The sequence below is a fragment of the Somniosus microcephalus genome, chromosome 1 (genome assembly GCF_052327205.1).
Source record: "Somniosus microcephalus isolate GS21.2 chromosome 1, FLI_Smic_1.0, whole genome shotgun sequence".
Classification (NCBI taxonomy): Eukaryota; Metazoa; Chordata; class Chondrichthyes; order Squaliformes; family Somniosidae; genus Somniosus; species Somniosus microcephalus.
The window spans coordinates 285,222,667-285,240,031 of record NC_140987.1 but is presented as its reverse complement, the minus strand read 5'-3'; the positions used below and the strand labels follow the sequence as shown (position 1 = coordinate 285,240,031).

The following is a 17,365-nucleotide window of genomic DNA, read 5'->3' as shown; positions in this document are numbered from 1 at the left end:
TTATTAATATTATTCTTAAATACCCTCTGCCCCGATTCTAGAAACCACAGAGTTTAAGCTTTAAAAGAGAGAAATACTCACCAACTAATCACTTACCCGCTTTCTGGTGACGTCACACTTGGATTACTTTTTACCTCTCTCCTTCCCTCTGAGGTCCGAGGCTGGAGACTGGTACACCTTACCTGGGTCTCTGAAGCTTTTTCAAGCTTCCCGCTCGTGCCTCCCGCCGACACCCGCGGTCTGAGGCCTTACCTGGGTCTCAGAAGCTTTTTCAAGCTTCCCGCTCGCGCCTCCCGCCGACACCCGCGGTCTGAGGCCTTACCTGGGTCTCTCAAGCTTTTTCAAGCTTCCCGCTCGTGCCTCCCGCCGACACCCGCGGTCTGAGGCCTTACCTGGGTCTCTGAAGCTTTTTCAAGCTTCCCGCTCGCGCCTCCCGCCGACACCCGCGGTCTGAGACCTTACCTGGGTCTCTGAAGCTTTTTCAAGCTTCCCGCTCGCGCCTCCCGCCGACACCCGCGGTCTGAGGCCTTACCTGGGTCTCTGAAGCTTTTTCAAGCTTCCCGCTCGCGCCTCCCGCCGACACCCGCGATCTGAGGCCTTACCTGGGTCTCTGAAGCTTTTTCAAGCTTCCCGCTCGCGCCTCCCGCCGACACCCGCGATCTGAGGCCTTACCTGGGTCTCTGAAGCTTTTTCAAGTTTCCCGCTCGTGCCTCCCGCCGACACCCGCGGTCTGAGGCCTTACCTCAAAGGGGTATGCTTTAAGAAGTGACTTAAAGGAAAAGAGAATGGTAGACAGGTGGAGAGGTTTAAGGAAGGAACTCCAGAGTTTAGGGCCTAGGCAGCTGAAGGCATGGCCGCCAATGGTGGAGTGATGTAAATTGGTTTTACACAAGAGGCCAGAATTGGAGGAGCGCACAGATCTCGGAGGCTGGAGGAGGTTTCAGAGATAGGGAGAGGCAAGGTATTGGAGCGATTTGAACACAAGAATGAGGATTTTAAAATTGAGGTGTTGCCGGATGTTAGTCAGCGAGCACAGGGGTGATGGGTGACTGGGACTTGGTGCGAGTTAGGATAAAGGCAGCAAAGTTGTGGATGAGCTGAAGTTTATGGAGGGTGGAAGGTGGGAGGTCAGCCAGGAGAGTGTTGGAACAGTCTCGAGGTAATAAAGGAATGGATGAGGGTTTCAGCAGCAGATGAGCTGAGGCAGGGGCGGAGACCGGCTATGTTACGGAGATGGAAGTAGGTGGTCATAGAGTCATAGAGTTTTACAGCACAGAAAGAGGCCCTTCGGCCCATCGTGTCTGCGCCGCCCATCCATCCCTGTCCAGTCTAATCCCATTTTCCAGCATTTGGTCCATAGCCTTGTATGCAATGGCATTTCAAGTGCTCATCCAAATGCTTCTTGAATGCTGTGAGGGTTCCTGCCTCCACCACCCTTTCAGGCATTGAGTTCCACATTCCAACCACCCTCTGGGTGAAAAAGTTCCTCCTCAAATCCCCTCCAAATCTCCTGCCCCTTACCCTGAATCTATGCCCCCTTGTTATTGACCCCCCTACTAAGGGGAAAAGTTCCTCTTTATCCACCCTATCTATGCCCCTCATTATTTTGTACACCTCAATCAGGTCCCCCCTCAGCCTTCTCTGCTCCAAGGAAAACAACTCCAGCCTGTCCAGCCTCTCTTCATAGCTGAGGCGCTCCATCCCAGGTAACATCCTGGTGAATCTTCTCTGCACCCTCTCCAAAGCAATCACATCCTTCCTATAGTGAGGCGACCAGAACTGCACACAGTACTCCAGCTGTGGCCTCACCAGCGTTTTGTACAGCTCCATCATAACCTCCCTGCTCTTATATTCTATGCCTCGGCTAATGAAGGCAAGTATCCCATATGCCTTTTTAACCACCTTATCTACCTGCTCCGCTGCCTTCAGGGATCTATGTACATGTACACCAAGGTCCCTCTGACCCTCTGTACTTCCTAGGGTCCTACCACTCATTGTGTATTCCCTTGCCTTATTTGTCCGTCCAAAATGCATCACCTCGCACTTTTCAGGGTTAAATTCCATTTGCCACTTTTCCGCCCATCTGACCAACCCGTTTATATCGTCCTGTAGCCGGAGGCTTTCCTCCTCGCAATTTACCACCCCACCATTTTCGTGTCATCTGCGAACTTACTGATCATACCTTTTACATTCTCATCCAAATCATTTATGTAGATCACAAACAATAAGGGACCCAGCACCGATCCCTGAGGTACCCCACTGGACACAGGCTTCCAGTCACAAAAGCAACCTTCGACCATCACCCTCTGCCTCCTGCCACTCAGCCAGTTTAGGATCCAACGCGCCAAGGCACCCTGGATCCCATGGGCTCTTACCTTCTTGACCAGTCTCCTATGCGGGACTTTGTCAAAAGCTTTACTGAAGTCCATGTAAACCACATCCACAGCATTTCCCTCATCCACCCCACTAGTCACCCCCTCGAAAAATTCAATCAGATTTGTCAGACATGATTTACCCTTGACAAAGCCATGCTGACTATCCCCGATTAATCCTTGCCTCTCCAAGTGGAGATTAATTTTGTCCCTCAGAATTTTTTCCAATAATTTCCCCACCACAGATGTTAGACTCACTGGCCTGTAATTCCCTGGTTTATCCCTGCTACCCTTCTTGAATAATGGTACTACGTTAGCTGTTCTCCAGTCCTCTGGTACATCCCCTGTGGCCAGAGAGGTTCTGAAAATTAGTGTCAGAGCCCCTGCAATCTCCTCCCTTGCCTCCCACAGCAGCCTGGGATACATCTCGTCCGGGCCTGGGGATTTATCCACTTTTTGGCCCGCTAAAACCGCTAGCACCTCCTCCCTCTCGATGCTAATATGTTCAAGTATGTCACAGTCCCCTTGCCCGATTTCTATGTCTGCATCGTCTTTCTCCATAGTGAACACAGATGCAAAAAATTCATTTAAAACCCCGCCTACATCCTCTGGCTCTACACACAGATTGCCACTTTGGTCCCTAATGGGCCCTACCCTTTCCCTGGTTATCCTCTTGCCCTTAATATACTTATAAAACATCTTAGGATTTTCCTTTATTTTGCTCGCCAGTGTTATTTCATGGCCCCTCCTCGCCCTCCTAATTTCTTTTTTAAGTATGCCCCTGCACTTTTTATACTCCTCTAGGGCTTCTTCTGTCTTTAGTCTTTTGTAACTGCCAAAAGCCCCCCTTTTATTTCTAATGCATTTTTGTATATCCCTTGTCATCCAAGGTTCCCTTTGCTTGTTGGTCCCACCCTTGACCTTTACAGGAACATGTTGGCGTTGTACTCTCTCTATTTCCCTTCTGAAAGTCTCCCACTGTTTTGATGTGGATTTTCCGATAAGCAGCTGTTCCCAGTCCACTTTGGCCAGATCCTGCCTTATCATATTGAAATCGGCCTTCCCCCAATTTAGAACCCTTATTTCCGGGCCGTCTTTGTCTTTTTCCATGACCACCTTAAATCTCACCGAATTATGGTCACTGTCGCCAAAATGCTCTCCTACTGACACTTCCACCACTTGCCCGGCTACATTCCCCAGAATTAGGTCCAGTACCGCCCCCTCTCTTGTAGGACTTTCTACATGTTGGCTCAAAAAGCTCTCCTGGATGCACTTTAAGAATTCTGCACCCTCTAAGCCTTTCATACTCTGACTGTCCCAATTTATATTGGGGAAGTTGAAATCCCCCACTATTATTACCCTATTATTTTCGCACTTCTCTGAGATTTGCCCACATATCTGTTCCTCTATCTCCCCCTGACTGTTTGGGGGCCTATAGTACACTCCCAGCAAAGTGCTTGCCCCCTTTTTGTTTTTAAGTTCTACCCATATGGCCTCATTAGAGGAACCCGCTAATATATCATCCCTCCTTACAGCAGTAATTGACTCCTTAATTAATATTGCAACACCCCCTCCCCTTTTACACCCCCCTCTGTCTCGCCTGAAGATTCTATACCCCGGAATATTGAGCTGCCAGTCCTGACCCTCCCTCAACCATGTCTCCGTGATAGCAACAATATCGTACTCCCATGTGTTCAACAACAACTTCAGTTCATCCACCTTATTTGCAAGACTCCTTGCATTAAAATAAATGCCTTCCAGCCCTGCCATATTCTCTTTTGCCTTCACATATTTGCTCTGCCTTCCCAGCTGACTTGTTTTTCCCTCTGTATTTGGCCGTAAATCACCCCCTACTATAGCTCCACTCTGTACCCCAACCCCCTGCCAAGTTAGTTTAAACCCTCCCCAGCAGTGCTAGCAAACCTCCCCGCAAGGATATTGGTTCCCCCCTGGTTCAGGTGTAAACCGTCCGACTTGTACAAGTCCCACCTTTCCCAGAAGCAGACCCAGTGATCCAGGAAACTAAAGCCCTCCCCCCTGCACCATCCCTTTAGCCACGCATTCATCTGTTCTATCTTCCTATTCCTATACTTACTAGCACGTGGCACCGGGAGTAATCCAGAGATTACAACCTTTGAGGTCCTGCTCCTTAATCCTTCACCTAGCTCCCTAAATTCTTGCTGCAGGACCTCATCCCTCTTTTTACCTATGTCGTTGGTACCAATGTGGACCACGACCACTGGCTGTTCTCCCTCCCCCTCCAGAATGCCCTGCAGCCGCTCAGTGACATCCTTGACCCTGGCACCAGGGAGGCAACAAACCATCCTGGATTCACGTCTACGGCCACAGAAACGCCTATCTGTTCCCCTTACTATAGAATCCCCTACCACTATTGCTCTCCCACTCTTTTTCCCCCCTTCCTGGGCAGCAGGAGCACCCCCAGTGCCAGGAAGTTGGCCGCTGCTGCCTTCCCCTGGTGAGTCATCCCCTCAACAGTATCCAAAGCGGTATACTTGTTTGAAAGGGGGATGTCCGCAGGGGTTCCCTGCACTACCTGCCTGCCTTTGTTGCTCCACCTGATGGTCACCCCCTGTGCTGCCCTACCCTGAGGCGTGCACAACTCGCTAAACGTGTTATCCACGAGCCTTTCAGCATCGCGCATGCTCCAAAATTCATCCACCCGCAGCTCGAGCGCCGCAATGCGGTCTACAAGTAGCTGCAGCTGGATGCATTTCCCGCACACATGGTCATCAGGGACACTGGCAGCATCCCTGACTTCCCACATAGAGCAGGAGGAGCAGAGCACGGGTCTGAACTCTCCTGCCATGACTTACCCCTTTAATTACTTTAAAAATTTATTCAATACCCCAGTTACAGGTATGCTCTAGGGCGCTTTATTTACCAACTATCCCCACTACACCACAGAAATTTAACACCACAGAATTCAAGCTTGTATTGAAAAAAGAGAAATACTCACCAACCAATCACCTACCTGCTCCCTGGTGACGTCACACACTGATGACTTTTTACCTCTCTCCCCGCTGCTGAGTTGGTATGCCTCACCTCTCTCCAGTTTTTATACCGGTCTCACCACACTGCTCCCGACTGGTCTCGGGCCTCGCTGGTCGCCGGGTTTTCTCCCGAGCTCCTCCTCGCTGCTCCCGCTGGTCCCGACTGGTCTCGGGCCTCGCCTCTCTCCGGTTTTTATACCGGTCTCACCACACTGCTCCCGACTGGTCTCGGGCCTCGCTGGTCGCCGGGTTTTCTCCCGAGCTCCTCCTCGCTGCTCCCGCTGGTCCCGACTGGTCTCGGGCCTCGCCTCTCTCCGGTTTTTATACCGGTCTCACCACACTGCTCCCGACTGGTCTCGGGCCTCGCTGGTCGCCGGGTTTTCTCCCGAGCTCCTCCTCGCTGCTCCCGCTGGTCCCGACTGGTCTCGGGCCTCGCCTCTCTCCGGTTTTTATACCGGTCTCACCACACTGCTCCCGACTGGTCTCGGGCCTCGCTGGTCACCGGGTTTTCTCCCGAGCTCCTCCTCGCTGCTCCCGCTGGTCCCGACTGGTCTTGGCGACAGAGAGATTATGAGGTTGGAAGCTCAGCTCATGGTCAAATAGAGTGCCGAGGTTGCAAACAGTCTGGTTTAGCCTCTGATAGTGGACAGGGAGGGGGATGGAGTCAGTGGCAAGGCAAAGGAGTTTGTGGCAGGGACTGAAGACAACGGCTTGGTTAAACATGTGGTTGCAGTTATCATTGTTTTGCTATTTTTTGAAATGGGCTTGTGCATCAATTGATTTATTAAAATAATTCACATTACTATAATTGACAAAATATTTAGTCATTAATGTTTATTTTGATTATTTATACTGTTGTATTCATATTGTGCTTTATAAAGTAGCACTGTGTAACCTAGTAATTCCACTAAATGTCTCTGGGTCATAAGGACATTAATTTGTCTGAACTTAAAAGAAATCAGTGGAGTTCCAAATAAATATTTAATTTCTTTTTAGATGCCTAGTGAACCAAGGCAGCATCTCATGGGACTTTTTGAAGGCTGTGTTGAAAATGGGTTGCACTTTGCTAACAAGAAATGCACACAGGCCATCTCTCAGGTCAACATTAGTAAAGTCACTACTCTCTGCTGTCTCCTTGAATCTCTACTGCTGGGAAAACAAGGTCCAGACCTCTTAATGGTAGGTGAAGTAATGCCTGAAATATACTCTATGGGTAACTTAACAAGGCTGCATCATTGGCATGGAGCTTTGCTCGATGCAAGCACCAGTCACAGATAAGACCATAACATTAATATGTTGGGACTTCAACAAATATGGCCTAGCAAATATTTTGCTTTTATTAATACAAAGGCAAAATACTGCAGATGCTGGAAATCTGAAATAAAAACAGAAAATGCTGGAAATACTCAGCAGGTCAGGCAGCATCTATTGAGAGAGAAACCCAGTTAATGTTTCAGGTCGATGGCCTTTCATCAGAACTGGAAAAAGCTGGAGATGCAACAGATTTTAAGCAAGTGCAGAGGCAGGGGAGGGGAGGAAAGAACAAAAGGGAAGGTCTGTGATAGGATGAAAGGCAGGAGAGATTAAATGACACCTCCATACCCAACCAGGACGGCCTGAGGGCGCTCCGCTTCCACCTTGAACAGAGGCCCAACCAGTCCCCATCCACCACCACCACCCTCCTCTGCCTGGCTGAACTTGTTCTCATATTGAACAACTTCTCCTTTGACTCCACTCACTTCCTCCAAATGAAAGGTGTTGCAATGGGAACCTGCATGGGTCCTAGCTATGCCTGCGTTTTCATGGGATATGTGGAACATTCTTTGTTCCAGTCCTATTCAGGTCCTCTCCCTCACCTCTTTTTCCGGTACATTGATGACTGTATCGGTGCCGTTTCCTGTTCTCACCCGGAACTAGAACATTTCAATCACTTTGCTTTCAATTTCCACCCTTCCCTCACCTTCACATGGTTCACCTCCAACTCTTCCCTTCCCTTCCTCGACTTCTCTGTCTCCATTTCTGAGGATAGGCTATTGACCAACATCCACTATAAGCCCACTGACTCCTACAGCTACCTAGACTATACTTCCTCCCACCCCACTTCCTGTAAGGACTCTATTCCATTCTCCCAGTTTCTCTGTCTCTGCCGCATCTGCTCTGACGATGCCACCTTCCATATTAGCTTCCGATATGTCTTCCTTTTACCTCAACCGAGGATTCCCCTCTACCATGGTTGACATGGTCCTCGACTGTGTCCATTCTATTTACTGCACTTCTACTCTCACCCCTTTCCCTCCATCCCAGAACCACGATAGAGTTCCCCTTGTCCTCACCTTTCACCCCACCAGCCACCACATTCAACAGATCATCCTCCACCATTTCTGCCACCACCAAACACATCTTCCCCTCCCCTCCCCTATCAGCATTCCGAAGGGACCGCTCCCTCTGCGACAACCTGATCCACTCATCAATCACCCCCAACAACCCCTCCCCTTCCCACGGCACCTTCCCGTGCAAGCACAGGAGATGCAACACCTGCCCTTTTACCTCTTCCTTTTCCACTGTCCAGGGCCCCAAACACTCCTTCCAGGTGGAACAGGGACTTACTTGTACTACTCTCAATTTAGTATACTGTATTCGCTGCTCACGATGCAGTCTCCTCTACATTGGGGAGACTGAATGCAGATTGGGTGACCGCTTTGCAGAACACCTCTGTTCAGTCCGTAAGCATGACCCCGAGCTTCCGGTTGCCTGTCACTTTAATTCTCCGCACCACTCCCACTCTCACCTCTCCATCCTCGGCCTCTTACATTGTTCGAACGAATCTCAACGTAAGCTCGAGGAACAGCACCTCATCTTTCGATTAGGCACTTTACAGCCTTCTGGACTCAACATCAAGTTCAACAATTACAGACCACAACCTCTGCCCCTATTTTTTCACATGGCAGCTGTTGATGATTCTGCCATTCCCATTTATACCTCATCTTGACGCATCTTTTTGTTTCTTAAGTTGTCCTATTACTATCTCCTTTTTCCTTGCATCATCATCCCTTTGTCAGTTAATCTCTCCTGCCTTCCATCCTATCACAGACCTTCCCTTTTGTTCTTCCCTCCCCTCCCCCCTTTTCCTGCCTCTGCACTTGCTTTAAACCTGTTAAAATCTCTAATTTTTTCCAGTTCTGATGAAAGGTCATTGACCTGAAACGTTAACTCTTTCTCTCTCCACAGATGCTGCCTGACCTGCTGAGTATTTCCAGCGTTCCTGTTTTTATTTTTGCTTTTATTAATGTAATGTTATTAGTAAAAGGTTTGATTCCCATTACAAAGTTTCAACAAAAGTACTTTTTTTAACCTTACATTTCGAACCATTTAGAATGTTATTATAAAACAACAGGATGTCATTGCATACAGCCCATAGCAGTTTGCACCATGGTACGAGGATGGTTTTCATTCATTATGCCCAGCATGAGGCTTGGCTAAACATACATACAGGTGCCAAAAGCTTCCACACCAAGGGGACAGCTTTTCATTGAAGGTGATAGCTTTGACAGCTCAGTGGACTAACCTTTGTCATCCAAAGTTGAAGGGGCAATCAGAGTACAGCCTTTGGATTCTCTCTCTTCCCTGAAGGGGAATCCAAGTTGGTGACAGAGTGTGCGTGAGTTAGAAATACAAATAGAAACATAAAAAAATAGAAAAGTAGGAGCAGGAGTGGGCCATTCGACGCTTCGAGCCTGCTCCGCCATTTAATGAGATCATGGCTGATCCTCTATCTCAATACCATATTCCTGCTCTCTCCCCATACCCTTTGATGCCTTTTGTGTCTAGAAATCTATCTATCTCCTTCTTAAATATATTCAGTGACTTGGCCTCCACAGCCCTCTGGGGTAGAGAATTCCAAAGATTCACCGCCCTCTGAGTGAAGACATTTCTCCGCATCTCAGTCCTAAATGGCCGACCCCCTATCCTGAGACTGTGACCGCTGGTTCTAGACTCCCTAGTTAGGGGAAACATCCTCCCTGCATCTACCCTGTCAAGCTCTGTAAGAATTTTGTATGTTTCAATGAGATCAGCTCTCATTCTTCTAAACTCTAGAGAATATAGGCCTAGTCTACTCAATCTCTCCTCATAGGACAATCCCCCATCCCAGGAACCACACTGGTGAACCTTCGCTGCACTCCCTCTATGGCAAGTATATCCTTTCTTAGGTAAGGAGACCAAAACTGCACACACTACTCCAGGTGTGGTCTCACCAAGGCCCTGTATAACTGTAGTAAGACATCCTTGCTCCTGTACTCAAATCCTCTTGCAATGAAGGCCAACATACCATTTGCCTTCCTAACTGCTGCTGCACCTGCATGTTTGCTTTCAGTGACTGGTGTACAAGGACACCCAGGTCCCTTTTTATGTCAACATTTCCCAATCTATCACCATTTAAATAATACTTTGCCTTACTGTTTTTCCTACCAAAGTGGATAACTTCATATGTATCCACGTTATATTGCAGCTGCCATGTATTTGCCCACTCACTCAACTTGTCTAAATCGCCTTGAAGCCTCTTTGCATCCTCCTCACAACTCACAATCCCACCTAGTTTTGTGTTGTCAGCAAACTTGAAAATATTACATTTGGTTCCCTCATCCAAATCATTGATGTTTATTGTGAATAACTGGGGCCCAAGCACTGATCCCTGCGGTACCCCACTCGTTACCACCTGCCACCCCGAAAAAGACCCATTTATTCGTACTCTCTGTTTCCTGTCTGTTAACCAATTTTCAATCCATGCCAGTATATTACCCCCAATCCCATTTGCTTTAATTTTGCACACTAACCTCTTATGTGGGACTTTATCAAAGGCCTACTGAAAATCCAAATACACCACATCCACTGATTCTCCCTTATCTATTCTACCAGTTACATCCTCAAAAAACACTAATCGGATTATGAAACACAATAGGCTTCATTCAGTATGACAAAGTGAACCCATACTGCTTGTAACCTAAAAAAGGGAAATTATGTTTGACAAATTTGCTGGAGTTCTTTGAGGATGTAACGAGCAGGGTGGATAAAGGGGAACCAGTGGATGTTGCGTATTTGGATTTCCAGAAGGCATTCGATAAGGTGCCACATAAAAGGTTACTACACAAGATAAGAGCTCACAGTTCTGACGAAGGCTCATCGACCTGAAACGTTAACCCTGTTTCTCTCTTCACAGATGCTGCCTGACCTGCTGAGTATTTCCAACATTTTCTGTTTTTATTTAAGAGCTCACAGGGTTGGGGGTAATATATTAGCATGGATAGAGGATTGGCTAACTAACAGAAAACAGAGAGTCGGGATAAATGGGTCATTTTCAGGTTTTTAAAATTTATTTTTTATTCATTGATGGGATGTGGGCGTCGCTGGCTAGGCCTGCATTTAGTGCCCATCCCTAATTGCCCTTGAGAAGATGGTGGTGAGCCGCCTTCTTGAACCGCTGCAGTCCATATGGTGTAGGTACACCCACAACGCTGTTAGGAAGGGAGTTCCAGGATTTTGGCCCAGCAACAGTGAAGGAACGGCGATACAGGTCCAAGTCAGGATGGTGTGTGGCTTGGAGGGGAACTTGTAGGTGGTGATGATCCCATGCGTCTGCTGCCCTTGTCCTTCTAAGTGGTAGAGGTCGCGGGTTTGGAAGGTGCTGTTGAAGGAGCTTTGGCGAGTTGCTGCAGTGCATCTTGTAGATGGTACACACTGCAGCCACAGTGCGCCGGTGGTGGAGGGAGTGAATGTTGAAGGTGGTGGATGGAGTGCCAATCAAGCGGGCTGCTTTATCCTGAATGGTGCCGAGCTTCTTGAGTGTTGTTGGAGCTGCACTCATCCAGGCAAGTGGAGAGTATTCCATCACACTCCTGACTTGTGCCTTGTAGATGGTGGAAAGGCTTTGGGGAGTCAGGAGGTGAGACACTCGCCGCAGAATTGCCAGCCTCTGGCCTGCTCTTGTAGCCACAGTATTTATATGGCTGGTCCAGTTCAGTTTCTGATCAATGGTAACCCCCAGGATGTTGATAGTGGGGGATTCAGCGATGGTAATGCCATTGAATGTCAAGGGGAGATGGTTAGAGTCTCGCTTGTTGGAGATGGTCATTGCCTGGCACTTGTGTGGTGCGAATGTTACTTGCCACTTGTCAGCCCAAGTCTGAATGTTGTCCAGGTCTTGCTGCATATGGACACGGACTGCGTCAGTATCTGACGAGTCTCGAATGGTGCTGAACAGTGTGCAATCATCAGCGAACATTCCCACTTCTGACCTTATGATGGAGGGAAGGTCATTGATGAAACAGCTGAAGATGGTTGGGCCTAGGACACTGCCCTGAGGAACTCCTGCAGTGATGTCATGTGATTGAGATGAATGACCTCCAACAACCACAGCCAACTTCCTTTGTGCTAGGTATGATTCCAACCAATGGAGAGTTTTCCCCTTGATTCCCATTGACTTCAGTTTTGCTAGGGCTCCTTGATGCCACACTCGATCAAATGCTGCCTTGATGTCAAGGGCAGTCACTCTCACCTCACCTCTTGAGTTCAGCTCTTTTGTCCATGTTTGAACCAAGGCTGTAATGAGGTCAGGAGCTGAGTGGCCCTGGCGGAACCCAAACTGGGCGTCAGTTAGCAGGTTATTGCTGAGTAAGTGCCGCTTGATAGCACTGTCGACGACACCTTCCATCACTTTGCTGATGATTGAGAGTAGACTGATGGGGCGGTAATTGGCCGGGTCGGATTTGTCCTGCTTTTTGTAGACAGGACATACTTGGGCAATTTTCCACATTGCCGGGTAGATGCCAGTGTTGTAGCTGCACTGGAACAGCTTGGCTAGGGGCGCAGCTAGTTCTGGAGCACAAGTCTTCAGTACTATTGCCGGAATGTTGTCAGGGCCCATAGCCTTTGCAGTATCCAGTGTCTTCAGCCGTTTCTTGACATCACGTGGAGTGAATTGAATGGACTGAAGACTGGCATCTGTGATGCTGGGGACCTCAGGAGGAGGCCGAGATGGATCATCCACTCGGCACTTCTGGCTGAAGAGAGTTGCAAATGCTTCGGCCTTGACTTTTGCACTCACGTGCTGGGCTCCACCATCATTGAGGATGGGGATATTTTTGGAGCCTCCTCCTCCTGTTAACTGTTTAATTGTCCACCACCACTCACGACTGGATGTGGCAGGACTGCAGAGCTTTGATTTGATCCGATGGTTGTGAGATCGCTTAGCTCTGTCTATTGCATGTTGCTTCCGTTGTTTGGCATGCAAGTAGTTCTGTGTTGTAGCCTCACCAGGTTGACACCTCATTTTTCGGTATGCCTGGTGCTGTTCCCGGCATGCTCTCCTGCACTCTTCGTTAAACCAGGGTTGATCTCCCGGCTTGATGGTAATGGTAGAGTGAGGGATATGCCGGGCCATTAGGTTACAGATTGTGGTTGAATACAATTCTGCTGTTGCTGATGGCCCACAGCGCCTCATGGATGCCCAGTTTTGAGTTGCCAGATCTGTTCAAAATCTGTCCCATTTAGCACGGTGGTAGTGCCACACAACACGGTGGAGGGTATCCTCAACATGAAGACGGGACTTCGTCTCCACAAGGACTGTGCGGTGGTCACTTCCACCAATGCTGTCATGGACAGATGCATCTGCAACAGGTAGATTGGTGAGGCCGAGATCAAGTAGGTTTTTCCCTCTTGTTGGTTCCCTCACCACCTGTTGCAGACCCAGTCTGGCAGCTATGTCCTTTAGGACTCGGCCAGCTCGGTCAGTTGTGGTGCTACCGAGCCACTCTTGGTGATGAACGTTGAAGGCCCCCACCCAGAGGACATTTTGTGCCCTTGCTACTCTCAGTGCTTCTTGCAATTGGTGTTCAACATGAAGGAGTACTGATTCATCAGCTGAGGGAGGGCGGTAGGTGGTAATTAGCAGGAGGTTTCCTTGCCCATGTTTGACTTGATGCCATGAGACCTCATGGGGTCCTGAGTCCTGAGACAAACTAACTAGTGGAGTGCCGCAGGGATCAGTGCTGGGGCCTCAACTATTAACAATCTATATTAATGACTTGGATGAAGGAACGGAATGTAATGTAGCCAAATTTGCTGATGATGCAAAGATAGGTGAGAAAGCAAATTGTGTGGAGGACGCAAAGAATCTTCAAAGGGATATAGATAGACTAAGTGAATGGGCAAAAAACTGGCAGATGGAGTTTAATGTGGGAAAATGCAAGGTTATCCACTTTGGTAGGAAAAATAAAAAAGCAAATTATTATTTAAATGGGGGAGAGATTACAAAATGCTGAGGTACAGAGGGATCTGGGGGTCCTTGTACATGAATCACAAAAAGTTAGCATGCAGCTACAGCAAGTAATTAGGAAGGCAAATGGAGTGTTGGCCTTTATTGCAAAGGGAATGGGGTATAACAATAGGGAAGTCCTGTTACAGCTGTACAGGGCGTTGGTGAGACCACACCTGGAGTACTGCGTACAGTTTTGGTCTCCTTATTTAAGGAAGGATATACTTGCATTGGAGGCAGTTCAAAGAAGGTTCACGAGGTTGATTTTGGAGATGAAGGGGTTGTCTTATGAAGAAAGGTTGAGCAGGTTGGGCCTATACTCATTGGAGTTTAGAAGAATGAGAGGGGATCTTATTGAAACATAGAAGACTCTGAAGGGGCTTGACAGGGTAGATGCAGAAAGGATGTTTCCCCTCATGGGGAAATCTAGAACTAGGGGGCATAATTTCAGAATAAGGGGGCACCCATTTAAATCGGAAATTAGGAGGAATTTCTTCTCTGAGGGTCGTGAATCTTTGGAATTCTCTTCTCCTGAGAGCTGTGGAGGCTGGCTCATTGAATATATTTAAGGTGGAGATAGACAGATTTTTGAAAGGTAAGGGAGTCAAGGGTTATGGGGAGTGGGCAGGGAAGTGGAGTTGAGGCTAAGAGCAGAGCAGTCATGATCTTATTGAATGGCGGAGCAGGTTCGAGGGGCCAAATGACCTACTCCTGCTTCTATGTCTTATGTTCTTAACCTAAAAGTAGGTTTTAGAAACATAGAACCATAGAAGATAGGAGCAGGAGTAGGCCATTCGGCCCCTCGATCCTGTTCCGCCATTTAATAAGATCATGGCTGATCATCCAAATTCAGTACCCTGTCCCTGCTTTCTCCCCATATCCCTTGATCCCTTTAGCCTTAAGAAATATATCTAACTCCTTCTTGAATATATTATAGCCCAGAATAGTGACAGGGGCACGTGATTTGATATTTTATGGTACAAGAGTAGTCGGAATTAGCTGTATCTCACTGGAAAACTGTTTGTTCATATATTTCATGTAAAACAAGCCAGTATGTTGGCTCATTGTTAGTCTAGTCTCCCTTGGGTGCTTTTCAGTCCACCTTCCATAAAGGCAAGTGGATGTACATAATGGCACATGCAAGATCATAGTATCTAGTGCATGCAATAAGGAGTCTTATGTTAAGATCCCCAGTTAAAGCTATCAGTTAGCTAGATATTGGGCTGCAAAAGTGTACTCCTGATCATAGGGAATGACCAGTAACATTGAACCTAAGAGACTATTTACTGTAGACCTGTAATAAATACTATAGCCCTGATTTTCTGACCCATATTTTCCTTTAGTGAGACTGGAATTTGTTACATTAGTGGTAGAGGACCTGCATAGGGACTGGTTACTAGTGGAGTTCTGCAGGAATCAGTGTTAAGAGCATTGCTCTGCACAAACTTTATCAATGATCTGGAAGAAAGCGTTGGGGGAATTGTTTGCGAGTTCAGAGATGGTGCAGGGATGTACTGCCGGGACAAGAAATGTTATATTGCCTTATAGAAGACCTTTGTTCGGCATTATTTAGAATACTGTGTCCAGTTTTGGTCCCCTCACATGGTGGGTGATATTGAGGCCCTTGGAAAAGGTTCACAGGAGGATCACCAGATGGATACCTGGTTCAAAGACCCTTAGTTACCACAGTAGGCTTAGAGGATTGGCTGGGGCTTTTTGCTTTGAAAGTGCAGCCTTTGAGGAGATTTAATTGAGTTCTTTAAAATCATGAAATGATTAGATTTAGTCCATACAGATATGCTATTTGAGCTAGTTAGATCAGTGAGGACCAGGGGACTCGAGTATAAGTTGTGTAAGCATAGAATTAGATTAGATGTCAGGGAGTACTTCATTTCGCAGAGAATCATTGAACTATGGAACAAGTTGCCAGCTCGTGCAGTGAATGTAGATTAACTGCAAAAGGGAGCTGGTTAAGTTCCTAAATGTGGCTGACATAACTACATATAGAAGGTAGGAGAGTTTTGGGGGAACGTGTCTCCCAGTCACCACAGTCTCCTGGAACTTGTTGATCACCTTTGAGTTGGAGAAGAATTTCTAAGAGTTTTCTCCCCTTAAATTGGCCTAAGATTTTTTCTCTCTGCTTTTTTGACTTTCCCAGGAGATATTGTGGCTAATGGCTGGTGGGTGTGGGGATAGGGTGGTGGAGGTAGGGGGCGGGCAGATGGGGGGATCATGGTGTGCAGGAGTCGCAGCATGACAGTATAAGACAGGTTCATGGACTAGCTGGCCCTTTTCCGTCCTTTGTTTTTGTATGTTCATACTTTGAAACATTATTGCTTTGTTTTTAAAATGTCTTATAGAAACTATTTCCAAAATATGCTAACAGCTGTTGTTCTCTTGCTCAGAAAATTGATTTTGACAGTTAACCCACTGTACAACTTGTATTCTTTTTCAAATCATGTTAGTGGGCATATAATAATTCAGTGATAATTATAACTGAGTAAAAGTGAATGGCTTGAAATGTGCTACAAGCTTCATGCTTCAAGATAGAGAAAAATTCTGAATTTCAATGAAAGTTATTAGTTTGTTTTACTTTTTAAAACTAACAATATAATCTTATCATTTATTTTAAAGGATGCTTCTCAATTGAATAGTGTTATTTCTCAGACATTTGCCTTCTGCTATATTTGGTCTGTTGGAGGAAATTTGACTGAAAACTATTGGGATGCCTTTGATACATTTGTGCGACATCAATTTGAGGAGTATCCTGAGGCTAAGGTATGTACAAAATGGGCAAATAAATACATTGTTTTTCATAGCTTGTCAGATATGCATTGGCTACACAAAGTGCTCCCCCACTTCTCTCTTTAAGAGAAAAGACATATTATCTCCTACCTGTAAGGAGATATCCTCATTTTTTTTGTACAGTAATTTTAGCCTTCTTGATAAACATCAGATCTGGCCTCTGCTCCAGCACTGGGCGATTCTCGTGAATTAGACTAAACCGAAGATGCTGTACTGCCCTGCAATAGCTCTATGAATGTTGATGGGATCGATGCTTCAGACCAGCCTGAGGGTTGACCTAGAGCTGGCTGAGCCATGAAAAAATATTATTGGCTGTGTACTACTGCACACACAACCTTTACTGGTTTTAATCCATAGGGCCTTCTGAAAAGCTGTGTCCCAACCAAATCAGTAGAGCCAGCTTAGGATGCATGCACTCTGACCTTTAAACAGCAAAGGATTGAAATAGTGTATCTCCAGAAGTAAAAATACTGTACAACGATGAGGATGTTTCTTAATAGACAGGAGATATCGTGATTGTTTGAGAGAGGTGGAGAGTATTTTGTTCAGAAAATACTTCCCTATATACTTCTCTACTTGTTGCAGAACCAGAATTATTTAGGATTTTTGTTTTCTGATTTTAATAACTGAACAAATACAGCTTTTATTATACATCTATATGCATTTAATTCCTGTAGAACCAAATATTGACTTCTGTGAGAGGGTCACATGATTTAATTGCACACTGGCAAATCAGATATGAGAACCAAGCCACTTACTGGAGACAATATCTCGCAATTAAAAACTTTAATCTCAGTTAATCTTGGTTTTAATTGTATATTTTATTGAAACTGTTGGCAGCGTTTCGAAGTATTTACGTACCAACTTTA

The 17,365-nt window shown here is 46.7% G+C and overlaps 1 protein-coding gene across 3 annotated transcripts in view; it reads left to right on the top strand.

The window, feature by feature from the left end:
• Positions 1 to 17,365, top strand: part of dnah6 (dynein, axonemal, heavy chain 6) — a 1,317,984-nt gene that overhangs the window by 791,799 nt on the left and 508,820 nt on the right. For all 3 annotated transcript variants that reach the window (XM_085993638.1, XM_085993630.1, XM_085993647.1), the window contains 2 exons: positions 6,380 to 6,562; positions 16,326 to 16,469. In XM_085993638.1, coding sequence (XP_085849764.1) covers positions 6,380 to 6,562; positions 16,326 to 16,469 — 327 coding nt within the window. The remainder of the gene's footprint in view (positions 1 to 6,379; positions 6,563 to 16,325; positions 16,470 to 17,365) is intronic.